The 18,356-nt window shown below is 38.5% G+C and overlaps 1 protein-coding gene across 1 annotated transcript in view; it reads left to right on the top strand.

The window, feature by feature from the left end:
* Nucleotides 1–12,907, top strand: part of CHMP4C (charged multivesicular body protein 4C) — a 29,792-nt gene extending 16,885 nt beyond the window's left edge. The window contains exons 2-5 of the mRNA XM_002916727.4: nt 3,891–4,068; nt 6,668–6,782; nt 9,651–9,816; nt 10,004–12,907. Coding sequence (XP_002916773.1) covers nt 3,891–4,068; nt 6,668–6,782; nt 9,651–9,816; nt 10,004–10,068 — 524 coding nt within the window. The 3' untranslated portion in view covers nt 10,069–12,907. The remainder of the gene's footprint in view (nt 1–3,890; nt 4,069–6,667; nt 6,783–9,650; nt 9,817–10,003) is intronic.
* Nucleotides 12,908–18,356: the final 5,449 nt, after the last annotated feature.

An 18,356-nucleotide genomic window follows, 5' to 3' on the forward strand; every position in this document is an offset into this window, starting at 1 on the left:
ATAATATCTAGTTGCTAAGTGTCTACCTTGCATGGGGACTGTGTAAGGTATTTTCCATAAGTTATCCCTAATTCCTAAAACAATCACCTTGTATTATGGGGATTATATAGCCATTTCCAGAATAGCAAACTGAAGCTCAAAGAAGGGAAGTGACTTACTCAAGAATACACATTTATTAAGTCATGGGAGAAGTCACACTCTGGCCTTGAAGGCAATACTTTTTCTATTCTACCATGCTGTCATTATACTATGTTTACAAAATTATCAGATTTATTTATTTAAATTTATTCATTTCATCATCATTGGTAAAGTAGACCAATAATAATATCTACTCTTGGAGTTTTTGTGAGAGTTAATGACATAATTCACATAAAGCACTTAGCACCAGTTTGGCCTATAACAAATACTCAATGTTAATTTTTGCTATATATTTTATTGGCCGTGTGCCAGGAACTTGGCCAGAATTGGGGAAACAGGAGAGTAGGATACTGCATCTTTCTTCATAGGGCTTGTAACTAGTGTAGGGGAGATGGAGTAGAATAGGTTTTATAAATAATTGTAATACAGTATGACGAATGCACCCACAGGTAGGGTATTAGCACAGAGGGTCAGTTGACCATTCTTCGCGTGTTGGGGAGAAAACTCTTATACAGCTCTGGTCGTTAATGTGATGAGCCTGTGTACAGGGTGATTTTGGGTGATATCATATCTGGCCTTTATGCCAGATAATTTTTTAAAAAATTGTTTTAGTTCTTTCCTAAAGAACAAGTTAAACAAATAAAAACTCTTTCCTAAATAAAGTGTCAGTGCTATTCAGCAGGGACTTAAATTGTGATTTTGCACCTGGAGAGGGAAGCCAAGCAAAACCTGATAACCCTGGACTTCCACAGTGGTCAGGGAGGGATGGGGAAGACGGTTACCACTCACCAGGGAGATAGAGAACAATGTTCCACACCTAAAATAAAGCCTTTCTTTGTCAAGCCTGTCTACTTGCTCCCTCCCATGGAATACCACACCCACTTCTTTTACAGAGCTTTGGGCAGCCTTGCCTTTCAAGAGAGACCTCATGGGAAAATACACTTACGTAACTACAAGAAGCCCAGCTACTTATACTAACTAGTCTAGTCTTTGATTTATAAATATGAGCTTTCAACACAGACTCAGAAGAATTTCAATGAAAGAAATTGCAAGAAAGGGTTTAGATAAGCAAAGCAAACAACCAAACCCAAAAGAAGAGAGAGAATGTAGGAAATAAAAAATGTTAAAGACAAAACTTGTGTTGGTATCTTCAGGGAGATTCAAGAAGCTATTGAATTATGAGACAAGAATGGACTGCCATAAAAATGAGCAGCTGGAAGAAAAAGTTCTTAGAAATTAAAAAACATAATTGAAAATAAATAAGAGGGAAAAAAAGCAGGATAGATGTATGAAGACTAATTAGAAATTCAGAATATAAAGTTAAGGAATTATCCCAGAACATAGAACAAAAAGAGAAAGAAATTAATAGATTGGAGAATAGAGCCAAGGAATCCAACATCCATCATATAAGGATTTCAAAACAGAGAATGGTTTGAACAGGGGAAAAATTTAGATTATAATACAAAAATAAATAGGGATTTCAGAAAGTGGGTGGCTCAATTGGTTAAGTGTCTACCTTCTGCTCAAGTCATGATCCCAGGGTCCTTGGATCGAGCCCTGTGATGGTTCCCTGATCAGCAGGGAGTCTGCTTCTCCCTCTCCTTCTCCCCCTGCTCGTGTTCTCCCTTTCTCTCTCTCATCCTCTTTCTCTCTCTCTCAAATAAATAAATAAAATCTTTTAAAAAACCAAAAAACAAAAACAAGAAAGTAGGCAGAAATAATGGCTGGGAAAGAAGTAATAAAAAACATTAAAGAATACAGTTTCCCCAAGCTGAAGGAAGACTTTTTTAGAATAAAAAAAGCTCACCAAATATTTAGTTGGGAAAAGCAAAAATAAAAAGCACACACTTAGTCCTATGCTGGCGAAATTTCATAACTCTAAGGTAAAAAAGAAAATCTTAAACATTTCCAAAGAGGAAATAAGCTAACAAATTTTCTACAAAGGGATAAAAATAATATTATTATCAAACTTTTGGAATATTGGTTACCCAATGACAATGGAATAGTCAAAATTTTTGAAATATTTTGAACCCAGAGTTCTGTAAAAAATCCAAAGTATTATTCAAGTTTGAAGCAACATGACATTTTTAGACCTATAGGTATTTAGAGAATTTATATCTATGCACCTTTTCTGGAAAAAAAAATCCCACAACACTTTAAGATTTATTCCAGTAAAGTAAAAATAATCCATGAAAGGATGATGTAGGATACAAGAATCAATAATAAGAAAATCAGCCAGCAAATACTGTGGTTTATTGTAAGCTGTTGAAATTGTATCTGTCAAACTTAATGCAATTAGGAGAATACATTTAGTATATATAACTGTCCAAAAAATTAAAGGGAGGAAATGAACAAATAAAATTTGATCAATATACACAAAGACAAGACAGCAGAAGTAAACACAAAATATAACAGAAAACACAAAAAGATGACAATAAAAAGATGATATTAGATAATATATCAGTTATCACAAATAAATAAACATGAGTTAATATCCTACATTAAGAAATAGAGATTATCTGAATGGGTTGAAAACAGTCACACCAACTACATAGTCAAGTATATGGTATCTGTATTGGTGCAATAGAGCAAATGGAAAACAATATTGAAATAGAGGTTCCCATAAAATTATTACAGGCGAATTGTAACAAAAAGAAAGCTGACTCATTAATATAAAAGAAATGGAATTTAAGGCAAAGAGGATTAAATGGGACAGAGTAATATTTCATATTGATAACCAGTAAAATCTGACAAGAAGCTATAATGGCTATGGGTCTTGTGCACCGAACAAAAAGCATTAGAATAAGTAAACCGAATCTCTTGGAATTATAAGAATAAATTGACCAAAGCAGAGTTCGAAGAGCCTTCTCCTCAGAAATTTCTGTTGCAGTAACTTATGTGCTTCCCTCTGAAACCTGTAGCTAATTGAGTTCTTTTGTCAATTCCATTTAATCATCTTTATATTAACATTCCTCTGAGGCTCTTTTCCTGCACTCTCCTTAAATGCCCTATCAAAACTCACATTTTAAGGTATTTTTTTGCAGGGGTACCAGAGTCAAAAGGACTGTTAGTTTTGTGATTTTCAAATGAAATAGGTAAAGTTATTTTGCTAAAGAGCTAACAGGAGGGTATTTGGATATTTCACTGAAAGCAACACTTTTTCTCTTACCAGCATGCCTTCTAATCCTCGAATATGACCCTTAACAGTGTTGATTTTATGGATGCTTATGGTTAGATGTAACCTTGCTAACCATCTCATAATCATTGTAGACCAAGACATGAATCGCATCATCCTAGGTTTTGGTTCCAGCTGCCACTCACTCTCTGCCTTCAAGAAAGTCACATAACTTCTCTAGATCTCAATTAGCTTGTCTCTGAAATAAAGAAATTGGGCTAGAATAGACAGTTATTAAGATTTTTTTCTTCCTCTAAAGTTTTATTTTTCTACTGGATGATTTTTACTCATATTTTTATCCATCCTATACCAACAGAAATACTTCTGAGCTGTATTTTTTGGAATATGAAAACTGACTTTTCGTCCTCTTGCCAGATCTTTGGTAGAAGAGTAACCAAATGTTTGAGGGAGTGGTAGTTGGTGCCGGTTATTGAAAGCACAAATGTTAGTGTTAGTTTCTCAGCTTTACTTGGCATCCTTGTTGTCTGTAGGGATCAACAATGCTGAGTCTATGGTTGGTGTTGAGCAAATGTCTCTTGGGCTTTCTCCTTCTAAATGTGGCTTCTCCCTTATTTAGCTGCATTACAGGCACTAAAGAGAAAGAAGAGGTTTGAGAAGCAGCTTACTCAGATTGATGGCACACTTTCCACCATTGAGTTCCAGAGAGAAGCCCTGGAAAACTCACACACCAACACCGAGGTGTTAAGAAACATGGGCTTTGCGGCAAAAGCAATGAAAGCAGTTCATGAAAACATGTAAGTGACTTTGGTCTCCCTCCAAGTCATAAATTCCCTCAATGTTGGGAAGAGCCTTTGGAACTATATAATGATGTTGGCAGGAATGGAGTTACTCATTTGAGGTTTTTTGACATGTTGGAATGGAATGCCCCCTCAAAGAAAGATAAGAAGTTAGAGTAAGAAAAAAAAAAAAGACCATGAGAAAATGAAGACATTCATTTCACCCTTATGTTTCCCAGTTGTCTCAATATTGTCTGACACTCCACCTGCAAATACTTTCACACTACAGGTTTTTTTTTTTTTAAGATTTTATTTATTTATTTCAGAGAGAGAGCACACACAAGCAAGGGGAAGAGCGGAGGGAGAGGGGCAAGCACACTCTCCGCTGAGCAGGGAGCCTGACTCAGGGCTCGATCCCGGGACCCTGAGATCATGACCTAAGCTGAAGTCAGACATTTAACTGACTGAGCCACCCAGGTGCCCCTCACACTACAGTTTTAAAAAAGGCCTATGGGGCGCCTGGGTGGCACAGCGGTTAAGCGTCTGCCTTCGGCTCAGGGCGTGATCCCGGCGTTATGGGATCGAGCCCCACATCAGGCTCCTCCGCTAGGAGCCTGCTTCTTCCTCTCCTACTCCCCCTGCTTGTGTTCCCTCTCTCGCTGGCTGTCTCTATCTCTGTCAAATAAATAAATAAAATCTTTAAAAAAAAAAATAAATAAATAAAAAAGGCCTAAATGTCAACACCTGTGAGAGTGTTAGAATTATCGAATAATGGTTGTCAAACTTTGGTTATCAAACCTGGAAAACTACAAAAGAGAACACAAATGCCCAGGCTCCTTGAAGAAGGGAGGGATTGGGCCTTTTTATCACCAAGTTCCTTAGGTGATTCTGATACGAACAGGTGTTTGGGAAATATTGACCTAGAATAATAGCTATGAGCATGGGTTTGAGTTCAGATTTTCTGAGTTATAATCCCAGTTTCATTACCAGCTGTCCTTGAGCAAATTACTTTGCCTTTCCCTTATTCAATTTCCTCAGCCGTAAATTGGAGATAATAATAGTACTTACTTCGTGTAGCCGTTGTGAAAGTCAATGAGATACTAGATACAATGCACTTAGCATAGTTTCTGGCACAAAGTAAGCCCTCGGTATCGATATCCATGGTGGTAGTGGGGCTGGTGATAATTTGCTTTACATTCACATTAGGAAATCAATGCCCAGGACCTGATCCTTTCCCGAGATCGGATATCACGGTGAAGTCTGGGTCAAAGATGCACAAGAACAATGAGTGCCTGAGAGATATAGAGAGGTGTCTGTGGATGGGAAAAGTGGGAGAGGGGGAGGCTGGGGCCAGTGAGGACATCTTTGCTGACATTTTCTTGGCTTGATAAATCATTGACAATCAGCTGTCATTTTGACAGCTTCAGAAAGATCATTAGAGTCATTATCAGAGTCAAAATCCTCTCTCACTGCTGTAGGCGGGGGGCTAACTGTATCCCAGAATCACAGCCTTTCTCCCCAGGTAGTTGAGCAGCTGCATTCCACTGTATTCCTTTTGAGAAAAATTCAACCTCAGGCCCAAACTTTACTCCTTTTCACAAATAAGTTCCTTGTAGATTTGTTATAAATATAATAATTGGAAATAAGGGGTGAGAAGTGAATGCTGAAAGAAAACTTTTTATGTAAAAATACTTGGCTTTTCCCATATATAGAGTCTGGGAAACTTGCAAAATGTGTTTTCCACCGGGAGTCACCATTTCAGTGTTTAGGTTGCTTAATAATAAGGAAAATTGTCACTTCTCTGGTATGCCGTCAGTTTGCCCTAGCTTCAGAGTTGGAGGAATGATTCAGAAACAGGGTGGTAGAGAAGCAGTCCAGATCCTGGTCTTCAGACACTGACAGCTTAGGCTGCTGGTTAGGGTCTCAGGGCTGGGGGCTGGGGGGGGGTGGTTGGGTGGCGTTCAGGTGCTACAAACTGTCTTCAGAGCAGCTGTCTGTCATGGGCCTGGGGCTACCTGGATTCCTGTGCCAAAGGTGCCGATCCTTCTCAGGGCTGCCAAGGCCTCACCATGTTCTCATTAGTGTTCTCCCCCTGCCATCAGTAGCTGTGGGAAAGCCCTCAGGGAGTCAGGATCTCAGAACCATGAGGCATTCTAGAAAATCTCTGGTTCCAGAGTTCAGCTTCTCTAAAAGGCTGCTGTCAGATAGTGACTGCTAAGTGTTGCCACAGCTTCTCTTGGTCATGGTGGTCCTTGGTGGTCCATGGCACCATTCCCTGCTGAGTTGATACATAGCAACATGTATTAAATTCTACATATGCCCTACCTACCAGACAAAATTTCAAAATGCATCTACAAATATTGTTATAGTCTCTATTGACTCCCACATGTAATGGCTGTTTATCAAATATTTAAAATATGTGTGTGTATGCAGGATTATTGATTTTCCTGAAATGCAAGTTATTGTTAAAGTTGATAAATCTTATCACCAGAAATTTTTGCTATCCTACTGAAATAACGAAGAGTTTACATTGACTCATTTTTCATATGGGATTATATCTAAATTCATAATTTTAAAGTAAACTGCTGAAATATTTCAACAACATATTATCTCCCAGGGATCTGAACAAAATAGATGATTTGATGCAAGAGATCACAGAGCAGCAGGATATTGCCCAAGAAATCTCAGAAGCCTTTTCTCAACGGGTTGGGTTTGGCGATGACTTAGATGAGGTAGGTGCCGCAGTGTAAAGAACGGAGTGTTGTGGTTAATTTAGCAGGCGGGGTTTCTTAAACATTTTCTTGAATATTGTTAAAGGATAAGCGATATATTTGTTAGTGATGTACTTCTCTTAAGGGGAAAATTAAGTGCTGGTAGCCCTGATTTAAAAGAAAGATTAATATGGTTTAGCAAACCACCCCCTAATTAAGTTTTCAGCTATTAAGGAAGGCAGCATGTGATTATGTAGAGTTAGTGACTTTTAATGGTTGAAGCCTAAATAGCACCATTACAAGGAATCCAGTGCTCACACATCTGGGCAAAACAAAGCAGATTGTGTCACTCTGCAAGAACAGACTTATCATGCTCTGTAGTTGTTAAATTAGAGGTTAGTCGGCCTCTGTTTATTACTCAGGCTATGAAACAAAATAAATGTAGAGTGGCATTATTAACACACACATTCCATTTAGATTAATCAGTCCAATAATAGAGACTATAATTATAATGGTGGCGTCTGCGCTGTGAATTTCAATTGTTCTACTCAGAGCACACATAAGTAGCAAGTGTATGTTTCGAAATGTTTCCAGTTCTCTGATTGGTAGGAATCTGACTTCCTACATCTATGTGGTATTAAAAATGATACATCTACTAAGTAGGATGTGGTTCCATGGAAGCCTGGAAAATGAGAATTGAGTGTCAACAACTTTTAAAAATGGTGTAGATTATCACATGTGGAACTTAAGAAACAAAACAAAAAGACAAAAAAGAGACTAAAAAACCAGGCTCTTAAATATAGAGAAAAAACTGGTGGTTTTTCTGGGGGCAGGTGGATGAGGAGAGGAGTGAAACAGGTGAAGGGGATTAAGAGTGCATTTATCATGAGGAGCTCTGAGTACTGCATACAGTTGTTGAGTCACTATACTACATACCTGATATTAATGTAACACTGTATGTTAATTATACTGGAATAAAATTAGAAAATTTGGCTTTTAGGCCAAATCCTTCCCATGATCTTTCTGTATGGTGCCTGAGCTAAGGATGTTACAGGTTTAAAGGATTGCGGAAAATAAGAGCAATAACGATAGGAACAGAGAACGCTATGCAACAGAGACTGTATGTGGCCAGTAAGCCTAAAATATTGTTATCGGGCCCTTTACAGAAAATGTTGCCTAACCCTGGTTAGACTAATAAGCATCTAATGAATGCATTATGATATGTGGAAAGGGCTCTGGGTTCACAAGGACATCTGGGTTCTGCCATTTTTTACTCAACTTTGTGTAAGTCTCTTCACTTTTCTGACCCTTAGTTTTCTCATCTGTAAGAGAAAAATTACTGGATTGCTAGATTATCTCTGAAGTTTCTTAAATCCTAAAATTATTTTATCAGTGAACAAGTGTTTGGTACTCAAAGTGTATAGTCGATGGAGGAGATTATTATTCTGTCATGTTTGCTAAAGAAACTATCAATATCTTCTCAGTGCTGTTGATAACGATCAAGCGCTATCGGCAATCCTAGGCACGCATTCAGTGTAGGATAGTGTGTTCTGCCATTGCTATGTTTGCTATCTTCGTTCCCATTTATTTTGTGAGCAGAAGTAGGCATCAGAATATTCATTTTGAAGGCATTTTATTCACACTGCCTGTGGAAAACCGAAAGCACACAAGTACCCTGGCCATGCTATTTCACTGGCCTGTCAAAGTGATGACACACACTTTCATGATTTATTTCCATTTCATGAGGTAGATTTAACAGTGGTCAGACAATCATTAAGCTTGCTGCACATCTGATATAAATTGACTTGATCAAATGTTGTGGTTGGCTTAAGTATCTCCTGTCTTGGCCCAGAGTATTGTTACTCTCACTTTAATATAAGATAATGATTTGTTTATTACCTTTCTCCCACATTTGATAATGAGTTCCTTAAGTGTAGGGACTGTTAATTCAACTTTCCATCCCCAGCAATGAGTTCAATACCTGACCATGAGTGAGCTTTCAATAAATTTGTTCAATGATGAATGAATGAATAAACAAAGAATCTCCTTGGTCTAATATAAGAGTGCCTTAGGTCATTTCTAATAGTGACAGTCTTAGAATTCTAATAATGACAAATTTAGTTTTGACTCCCAACCTCTCCTGGAGTGGGGGGAGGGGGTTGGACTCTACCTGAGTACCCATGGATCCAGTTAGATCTAACTACCTAGTTATATCTGACATAAGATGACTTATGCCTTTAAAGTCTCAAACGGGTCTTGCCTCTCGAAGGTTGTTAGGGCAGAGAATAGTTTAGGATTAAACCAGATTCTCTGACACTGTAGCTAAAAGAAGGAAGTACAGTGTACCTACCTTGAGTTGGAAGTTTTCTAAAACCAAACCCACAGCATGATTTATATTGACTTTGGTAATTTAACAGAGAAACCATAGTATCTTTGATTCTTTTTACTTTCTGTACATTACAGTTTTGCTATACCTGTTGTTTTATTTTCAAAAACATTAGCCAAAATGAAAATATTTATTTGCTCCAATTAAAGTTTTACAGATTCATAATTTGTTACAGTAGAAAAGAAAAGATACGTTGGAAAATGACATGCAAGGTGTAAATTTCCTAGAAACTGTGGAGGTTATATATTCAGCAAGCACAAATTACTTGAATAACTGTTTACTGAAGTATTATAAGATTAACTAGGACAAATTTACACAACCCAAAATATTCATTTTTTTAATCATTGCTCAGTGTTGCAAAAAAGACTTAGTCTTAAAATAAATATTCCATTTCACTGGGTTCTCACATATCAATTGGGTAGCAGATGTTCTTATTATTGTGTTTGAGGAAACCCACTTCTTGAAACGTTAACTCCATAATTCTTTCTTTCTCCTATGTTCAGGATGAGTTGATGGCAGAACTTGAAGAATTGGAGCAGGAAGAATTAAATAAGAAGATGACAAATATCCGGCTTCCTAATGTGCCTTCTTCCTCCCTCCCAGCACAGCCAGACAGAATGCCAGGGAGAATGTCAGGCACGTCCTCCACTGCACATCGATCCCGAGCAGGTCTGTTGCCCACCTCAACTGCCTATGGTCAGACAATTCCATGAAATAATTAGTCAGATCTATCCCTTTTAGCACTTGTTTTTTATTTCATAAATATATACCTTTAAATACCTGTATGCAAACCTGTTTTCCGTGCTGCAGGTGTGAATGTCACCAATTGTTCATTTTTATCCATTTTATGTTCCAGCATCTTCCAGGAGGGCAGAAGAAGAGGATGATGATATCAAACATTTGGCAGCTTGGGCTACTTAAACTAAAATGGAGTTCGTTGACACCTAAATTAATGAGCTGTACATAAGACATAAAAAAAATGTTTTTGCCACGTTCAAAAGTTAACAAAGACCCTGTTTTATATTTACACTGGATGAGTAATTGTCTTTTAAGCCTTATAAATAAAAGTTACAAAGACTCATGTGTAGACATCCAATCAGGGATGGAAAGGGAATTCCTGCTAGCATCTTGGAGGATCTCCCCATGCTGGTGGGCGGGGGCATTCTATCTTGTTACATGCTACTGTATTTCTAGTCCCGGCACATAGTTGGGGTTCTCTATACATTTGTTGAAAGAAAATGGGCTTCTATTAACATATAAAACACGTAACAGCTTATAAGCCATGTAAAAGTGATGTGTTGATAGCTAGAGAAAAAAACTTTCTAAGTGAATGCAAGTTTGCTGTATGTATCTGTTAGAACATATCTATCCCATGGTAAATGTAAATACACCATGTCTCTTGTAGGAGAGACTTCATGTTGGGAGGTCTTGTGTGAGTCTATACATAAGTAGTTTCACTTGAATTTTGCAGTTTAAAATCTTAAAGGAGCTTTAATTGACATTTATTATGGCAATTAAGCTTGGAATGGGGCAATGGATGCACTTCCCAAAATGTCTGAAAGCATTAACAGCTTACACTGCTGAGCGAGGATCTCCTGGGTATAATTTAGCCACTTAGGAAGCCATGTTAACACTCCCAGGCCATTATGATGCTGTTATGGCTTTGGCGTGCTGAATGTGTGAATGTTCATTCTTTTCTATTTTGTGCTCTCTTGTACATTTATTTACCCTTTATGGCATATTCCTTGTAAATACATAAAAATAGAGGCAATTAAAAGTATATCATGACTAAAATTTTGGTCATAATTATTTTTAAATGAAAATAAATGACAAAATTAGGTATTGCCCATAATATGTCATGGACCATAAAATGACAAATGTCATTATATAAAATGTTCTAGTATTCCCTACATTTGCTGAGCTGTGTAGTGGAATGGAAAGAACACTAAAGCTGGAGGTAAGAGTCCTGGATTCCAGCCCCTGCTATGCTGCTAACACAGTATGATCAGCTATGTCATAAACTCTGAACCTTTGTTTCTTCATTGGGAACTCTAAGGGTTGGACTTGATCTCTAATGGATCCATCCTGCCACAGGCCTTTTGCATATGCTGTTCTGAGCAGTCTTCCCACTATCCACACACAGATACCAAATCTTACTTATTCCTAAATCTTGGTTAAAATGTTCTTTATTTTGGGAAACTTTTCTTGATTGCACAGATTAAATCAAGTCTCCCTGTTGTATGCTTTCACAGTACTCTGCTCTCTCTCTAATCATCTATCAGGGTTCATATTGCTTGAATGATTGCTTAATTATTTTTGTTCTTCCCTGCTGGGCTGAGTAACCATGAGAGCATGGACTGTACGTACCTCTTCCAGTTCAATAGTGCACCCCAGGATTCTGCACAGTTCCTCATATACAGTAGGTATTCAATAAACATTTACTAAATGAATGACTATGAACTTTTTACATATTTTTGGGCCATGATAGAATAACAGGAACTGGATTTACCTCCCACCCTCAAACAACTAGACAACTGGACAAAATACATGAAACAATAGTTTATGGACATTGGACAACAGGCTGCAATAGACTGTGATTCCTGAGAGAGACAAATGACAAATGAAGTGAGCACTTCTGGTGCCTCCTCCACCCCCTTCTCCTTCTTACTGCCTTCGCAGGGATATAGTGGTCTTACTGAGTAGAGGAAATCTGTGGGGAAGATTCCTGCACACACACACACACACACACACACACACACACACAGAGTTTAATAAAGCATGATTCTGTCATCCTGTATATCTCTCACCATGAGCTCTATCCCAAGCTCCAGTCAAGTACAAGTTAGAAGTTTCCTCTGGTTTTCCTGCCATCTCTTTAATATCGACATCTTTGTGTTACAGCCTACTTCGTTTGATATTAATATAGCTACTCCAGATCTCTTTTGGTTACAGTTTGCATGGAATATCTTTTTTCCATCTTTTTATTCTCAATCTATATCTGTGCTTGAATCTAAAGTGAGTCTTTTGTAGACAGCATGTAATTGGATATTGCTTTTAAAAATCCATTCACCAATCTCTGTCTTTTAACTGGAGAGTTTAATCATTTCCTTTAGCTCTTTAGAAATTGTTTGAACATACTTAAAATAGCCAATTTAAAGTCTTTGTCTAGTAAGTTTAACATCTGGGCTTTTTAAAGCACAGTTTCTATTCTATGCTATTGTGGTTTTTTTCTTTTTTCTTTTCCTGTGTGTGGACCATACTTTTTTGTTGCTTTGTGTGTCTCATAATTTTTGTTGAAAATGGGACATTTTCAATATTATATATTTGAATAGTATAACCCACTTTTAGTGTTTGTTGTTGTTGATTTTTGTACTTGTTTGTTTAATTACCTTTCTGAACTAATTTTATGAAGTCTGTATTCTTTGTTGTATGTGTCCCTTGAAGTCTCTATTCCATTAGTGGTCAGCTAATAATTGGCCACAGATTTCCTGAGACACTTGAAGCCGAAATATATTGTATAAACCAATAGATTCAGCATAAAGTGATGTGTAACACTCTGTACCTTTTATGAATCCATAATAACAATATGCATGATTTCTTAATATTTCAGCAAGACTTGTTTCCTTGAATGTGATATACGTAAAGTCTGCACTACCTGGAAAATAAGGCTTATGTTTTCATTTATATGTTGCCCAATTCATTCATTCATTCGTTCATGTGTTTGTTTACCAAAAACTACGCGATGATAGATGGTGGGAATTTAAACAAGACACAGATCCTATTCTTAGGTAGGTCACAGTCTAGCAATGTGAACTTGGGAAAGGTTCTTAATCTTTCTGAGGCTGAAATTCTTTAATGGAATAAAAGGATACTACAATTAATCTCATCAGATTGTCATGAGATTTAAATGGGAGTATGTATGTAAGGCTAGTGCAGTACTCAGTACAAAGTTAATGCTTAAAAAATGCCTTCTTCATGCTCTTGTCAATTCTCAGAGCAACAAAGGTATCTTAAATAACAATTATCACCATCTGTCATATGGTATCTACATGCCAACTAAGTGCAAAGGGTCTTATTTAATATTTCATTTAGTTTGTAAAACATGGCAATGAAATAGGTATTCCTATAGTAGGTAATAAAATAAGTAGCCTTTAATAGATTGAAAGTGGCTCAAAGACATTAACCAACTTCCTGAGGCCACACAATTGCTAAATTAAGATTAAGAATTTGAATTCAGGTCTCCTTTCATTTAATACCTATCTCCTTAATCTCTTCCCTACATCTCTGCTGATACTAGCACTTCCCTCACAAGATGACACACGCAGGCACAAAATCCTTAAGGAAATAGTTCCAGGCCAGTAGTAGAACATAAGAAAGGACCTTGCCTTTCCTTGGGTGAAGAGGGCAGCAGAGAGCCAGACTGTGAAAAGGGTGAACACTTCATAGTAAAACATTAGACTCTTAACTGGTATTTCTCCTAGAAGGTTATTTTAATTTAGGTAATGAAAAATCACAGAAGTCTAAGTCTTTGTAATGAGCTCCTAGGAAACTGAGTCAAATAGCATTCTTAAAACTTATTTATCTATCTATCTAATCTTTTTTTCTGATAGTTTTTTAAAAAGAACACTCCTCCTTTTTGCAGAGAAAGAAAGCAAACTTCAGCCGAAAAGATTAAGCCAATAACAGTTCAAACACTTGTAAAGAATGCTCCCTTAAGTCTCTATTTGAAATGTTAGCCCTTTTGTAGCTTAGCTCTTAGTCAAGATGGAAGAGTTCAAGATCACATCTTAAAACTAAAGTTAATGGCAGGATCTAGAGCTCTGCCGTAGCTAAAGGCTTCAGATGGCCGTGGTGCCTGAAGTCACCCAGTGCAGATTTTAAAGTGCAGGGAAGCTAAATGTGTGATGTGGACACTCCCTGTAGACCCAGGATCATTTTTTTTAAGTTTATTTTTTTTGGTGATCTCTATACCCAACATGGGGCTCAAACTCATGACTCTGAAATCAAGAGTCACATGCTCTTCCAACTGAGCCCGCCAAGTGTTCTCCTCTCTTCTTCTTTCAAAACATTTTGCTTTCTAATAGCCTTAAAGGTTATTTAGTAAAATAACATAAATAAGACAGGGATCAGGCTTGTATTTAAGTAGAAGTATAATTGCTAAAATTTTGAGTTTCTAAAAGTATCGAAAAATTTAAAAAGTCTAAAATTAGAGAATGTTTTTGTACTCTTTGAAGTAATTAAATTTACCACTGATTGACTTGATTCTAAAATCATGAACTTCATTAATAGTTAGATTGAAAGTTAGTTTGCCTGCTTCTTCATGGCAACAAACTAGATTGTGAAGTTTGAGGTCAAGAACTAGAAGCAGATGACCCTAACTAGCCAACCTTGACCCCAAAGTCAGATGACAAAGTGCATTGGCAAATATTTACTGAGTACCTATGCTTAATTCCAGGGGTACAAAAATGAGCAAAGCTTATTCATCACAGGAGCAGGGTAGTCTAGTGGGCCTAGAGCGCAGCCGCTGATTATCTATCTGGTCCAACTGTTGGCTCCATCATTTACTAGCTGTGTGGCTCGTACCAGCCAGGTTCCCTGGGAAGCTGACTCGGAGGTGGAGAGCAGACCACAGCAGGTTAATTTAGGAATGCTTGTGGCATCAACATCCAAGGAAGGATAGGGGAGAAAGAAGGATTGACCGGAAGTTGAGCTGCAACATAGTCTCAAAGGAGGCCTTAGCTGACCCCATGAGACAATGTGAAGTGAGACTGAGTGGAGGCAATCCCCCATGGGGTTCACTGAATGTGGTTGTCTTGAAAAGAGGGCATAGTCCTGGGTGAGCAGGGCCATAGATGACTCTTCAAGCAGAAGAGGGGTTAAGTCCTTTCCTAAAAGGGGATTTGGAAGGTACTGCAGCTTCCACCACAGTTACCTCGGATATTTTGTTTAACTTTGTTGACTCTCATTTTCTTCATTTGTAAAATAAGTATTAAAAAATATCTTTTTAGAGTCAATAAGAAGATTAAATATAACAATACATGTAACATCCATGTCACGCCAGGCACATGGTAAGAAGCCACAAAGGTTCTCCATTATCATCTTGGTCACAACTTCTCCAACGAATATAACAACCACTCTGTAGGGCATTAGGTTTTCAAAAATGGATAACAACTGCTCCTGCCCTCAAGAAGTCTAGCTGGGGGAGGGCCAGCACATAAAAAGACAATGCAATGCAATGTGGTAAGTGTTTCAGTGTTGCGCGGATGCCTTAGGCTGGCCTTCTGGACAGCCTGTTCCCTGAGTTAAGTACTGAAGGAACTCGTCTGAGGAGGCATTGAGTGGTAGCTAAGGCAGGGGGGTAGGGGAGGGTAGGCTGGCCTCTGGGATGGCTGGAACACTGGGTGTAGGTCCGTGAGTGAGGAAGACGAGGCTGCTAGGAGCCAGATGATGAAGGCCTTGTATACCCTAGTGTAGGAGTTCGGATTTATGCTGAAAAATTTGGGAGTCAATGGAGGATTCTTAAATGTTGATCAATTTGCATTTTACAAAGTTTAATGTACCACAAAAATAGAGAACAGATTGAAGAGGAGCAAAGTGAACACGGAGACATCTACTGAGAGGCTGGCCTAAGCTGAGAGCATGGCAATGGGGTTTGGATATAGAGGAAGGTCAAAGGGGACCAAGGAGTCATAGATAATCCTCGATTTCTTGTTTGAGTGACTTGGCTTATAGTTGGGCCATTTTCTGTGAGATAAGGGATATCAGGACAGGAGCAGACCTGGGGTGGGGGATGGGGATGAAAAGGATCAGTTTGGCTTTAGACATCAAAGTTGAGGTGTTTAGAGCCACTTATTATTAGAGGGCTGTAGAGCAAGGGATAATCTTTAGAAGCATCAGACTTTTTTTTTTTTTTAAAGATTTTTTATTTATTTGACAGAGATAGACAGCCAGCTAGAGAGGGAACACAAGCAGGGGGAGTGGGAGAGGAAGAAGCAGGCTCATAGCAGAAGAGCCTGATGTGGGGCTCGATCCCAGAACGCCGGGAGCCGAAGGCAGACGCTTAACCGCTGTGCCACCCAGGCGCCCCTAGAAGCATCAGACTTTGGAGTAAAAAACTTGCAGCTATAGGGAGAAGAGGAAGGCTAACATCCAGTGAGTGGAAATTCAACTGAGGAAGGAGTGGGATAAATAGTAGAACATCCAGGTGGTTTTCTAGCTTCTGTGATAGGTTTTGACAGTATGGGAAAATGACCCATTTCTATCTAGTCAAATAGCAGCTTTCCGTCTTTTAATTATTCGAACAAATCTAGTGCTCTCCGATTATCAAACTCCTCCTCAAAAGGAAGATACGGAGTAAGAGAAAAAATTCATTTTTTCAAAATAAGGTGACAAAAAATCAGACATACAATTTTTAGAAAACTAGCTGAAGTTAAAAAAAAAATAAAGAACAAGAAAAAGTTTTTGTAAAGGAATAAAGAGCATGTGAGAGAATGAAAATGTGGGGAGGAGTTCTGGTACAGAACAATTAAGAACTTAAAGAAACAGGCACCTATCAATGTTGTGTAGCCGGCATCCCAGTGTTAAATAGGTAAAATAACAGAATTGAATAAATGGAAAAGTTTATTAAAATTTGATAATGACTTTTTATTTTTATTATTTTTTAAGGTTTATTTATTTATTTGTCAGAGAGAGAGAGAGCGCGCGAGAGAGCTCACGCACAAGCAGGGGGAGCGGCAGGCAGAGGGAAAAGCAAGGAGCCTGATACTGGCCTCCATCCCAGGACCCTGGGATCATGACCTGAGCCCAAGGCAGACGCTTAACTAACTGAGCCACCCAGGCCCCCCGATTATGACTTTTTAGCTGATAATGACTTTTTAGCATTTCAGATAGAAAAAAAAAATGGGTAGGCAAAAAGGAAAAGGAAAAAAAAATGGTTCAATTTCATGTTCCTACCTTACGAAGTTAAACGGAAAAATTTACCAAAATATTCAATGGTAAATGAAATACAATCCTATTTAGGTTAGTTGAGATCTGGTGGGATGAATACCGTCACTCAGGTAGTACGCTTTCTTAAATGAGATAGTCGAGATCAATGTTGGAATATACCTCCTTTAGGTCTGACAAACCCGTGAAACAGCAGTGGAGTACTGAGACTGTTGGAATTTTCAATTTGTTGCGTTCCTGACATCTCCCCTGGTAGTGTTTTCCTCTACGGAGTATGTTATCAAGTGCTACTACACATAACTTCCCACTAGGCGGCACTCTAAGCTCATCGGAAAGGTGAAGACAAGGCGCCCGCTTAATCGCCTGTAGGCTGCTGTGTTCCTGGGAAATTGATAGCAGTTGGATTTTATTAATTGAAACTTTAGAATTGAAAATGGTTCTTTATAAACTAGACAACAAGACAGGCCATATGTTTTAACTGAAAGTAAGTAGTCTTTGGAATCCTTGCTTTTGCTTCATCTCACACTCCAGTGCATCTTGCAGAACAGTCAGGTAGTGTTGCCAGGGGCAAGAAACAGATCAGGGTTGCAGTGATGCCCAGAGTGGCCCTCAGGAGAGGCCTTGGTCTACTCAAGGAATTTATAGGACCCAGCAACCTTGCTCAGCCGTACACACAACAGAGGCAACTTCTCTAACAAGCAGCCTCAGAGGGAAGTGTTCACTGCTCATTGGCAGAAAGAGAGACTGCACGATTGTAGCAGTGACTGAGGGGACACACGTTTCCTTTAATTCAGAGGAGCAGTTCTCCTTAGTTATGAGATTCCAGGCATTGGAAGGGCAGCGATTTTCGAAGACTTCAGAGAAGTGGGTATGATGCATGCAGCTAGGTTCATGTCAGAAGTCCTTCATCCTGGCTGTTGTTGGTATTAAAGCGTGACTCTTGACCCTTCTTCACTAACATCCCTTGTCAACCTAAAGCAAGAGGGAGAACTGGAACCTGGGCTCAGGGACAAAATTGAGAACTCTCCCTTCACTGGCTCTGGAGAAGAATTCATAGATAATGGCTATGAAACATCATTCATGAAGTCTTTATGGATATAACTAAACATAGGAAAGAGAAGCACTAGACAGGGAGCCACAGAGACTTTTTTCCATGATGCTCCACCACTTGCTTCCTGCATTCCTATAGTTTTTCTGGTTTGAGGTTTCATCTGCAAAACGAGAGGTTTGGAGCAGAAGACTTGATGGGCTTTCGGGCATACAAA

The sequence above is a fragment of the Ailuropoda melanoleuca genome, chromosome 9 (genome assembly GCF_002007445.2).
Source record: "Ailuropoda melanoleuca isolate Jingjing chromosome 9, ASM200744v2, whole genome shotgun sequence".
Classification (NCBI taxonomy): Eukaryota; Metazoa; Chordata; class Mammalia; order Carnivora; family Ursidae; genus Ailuropoda; species Ailuropoda melanoleuca.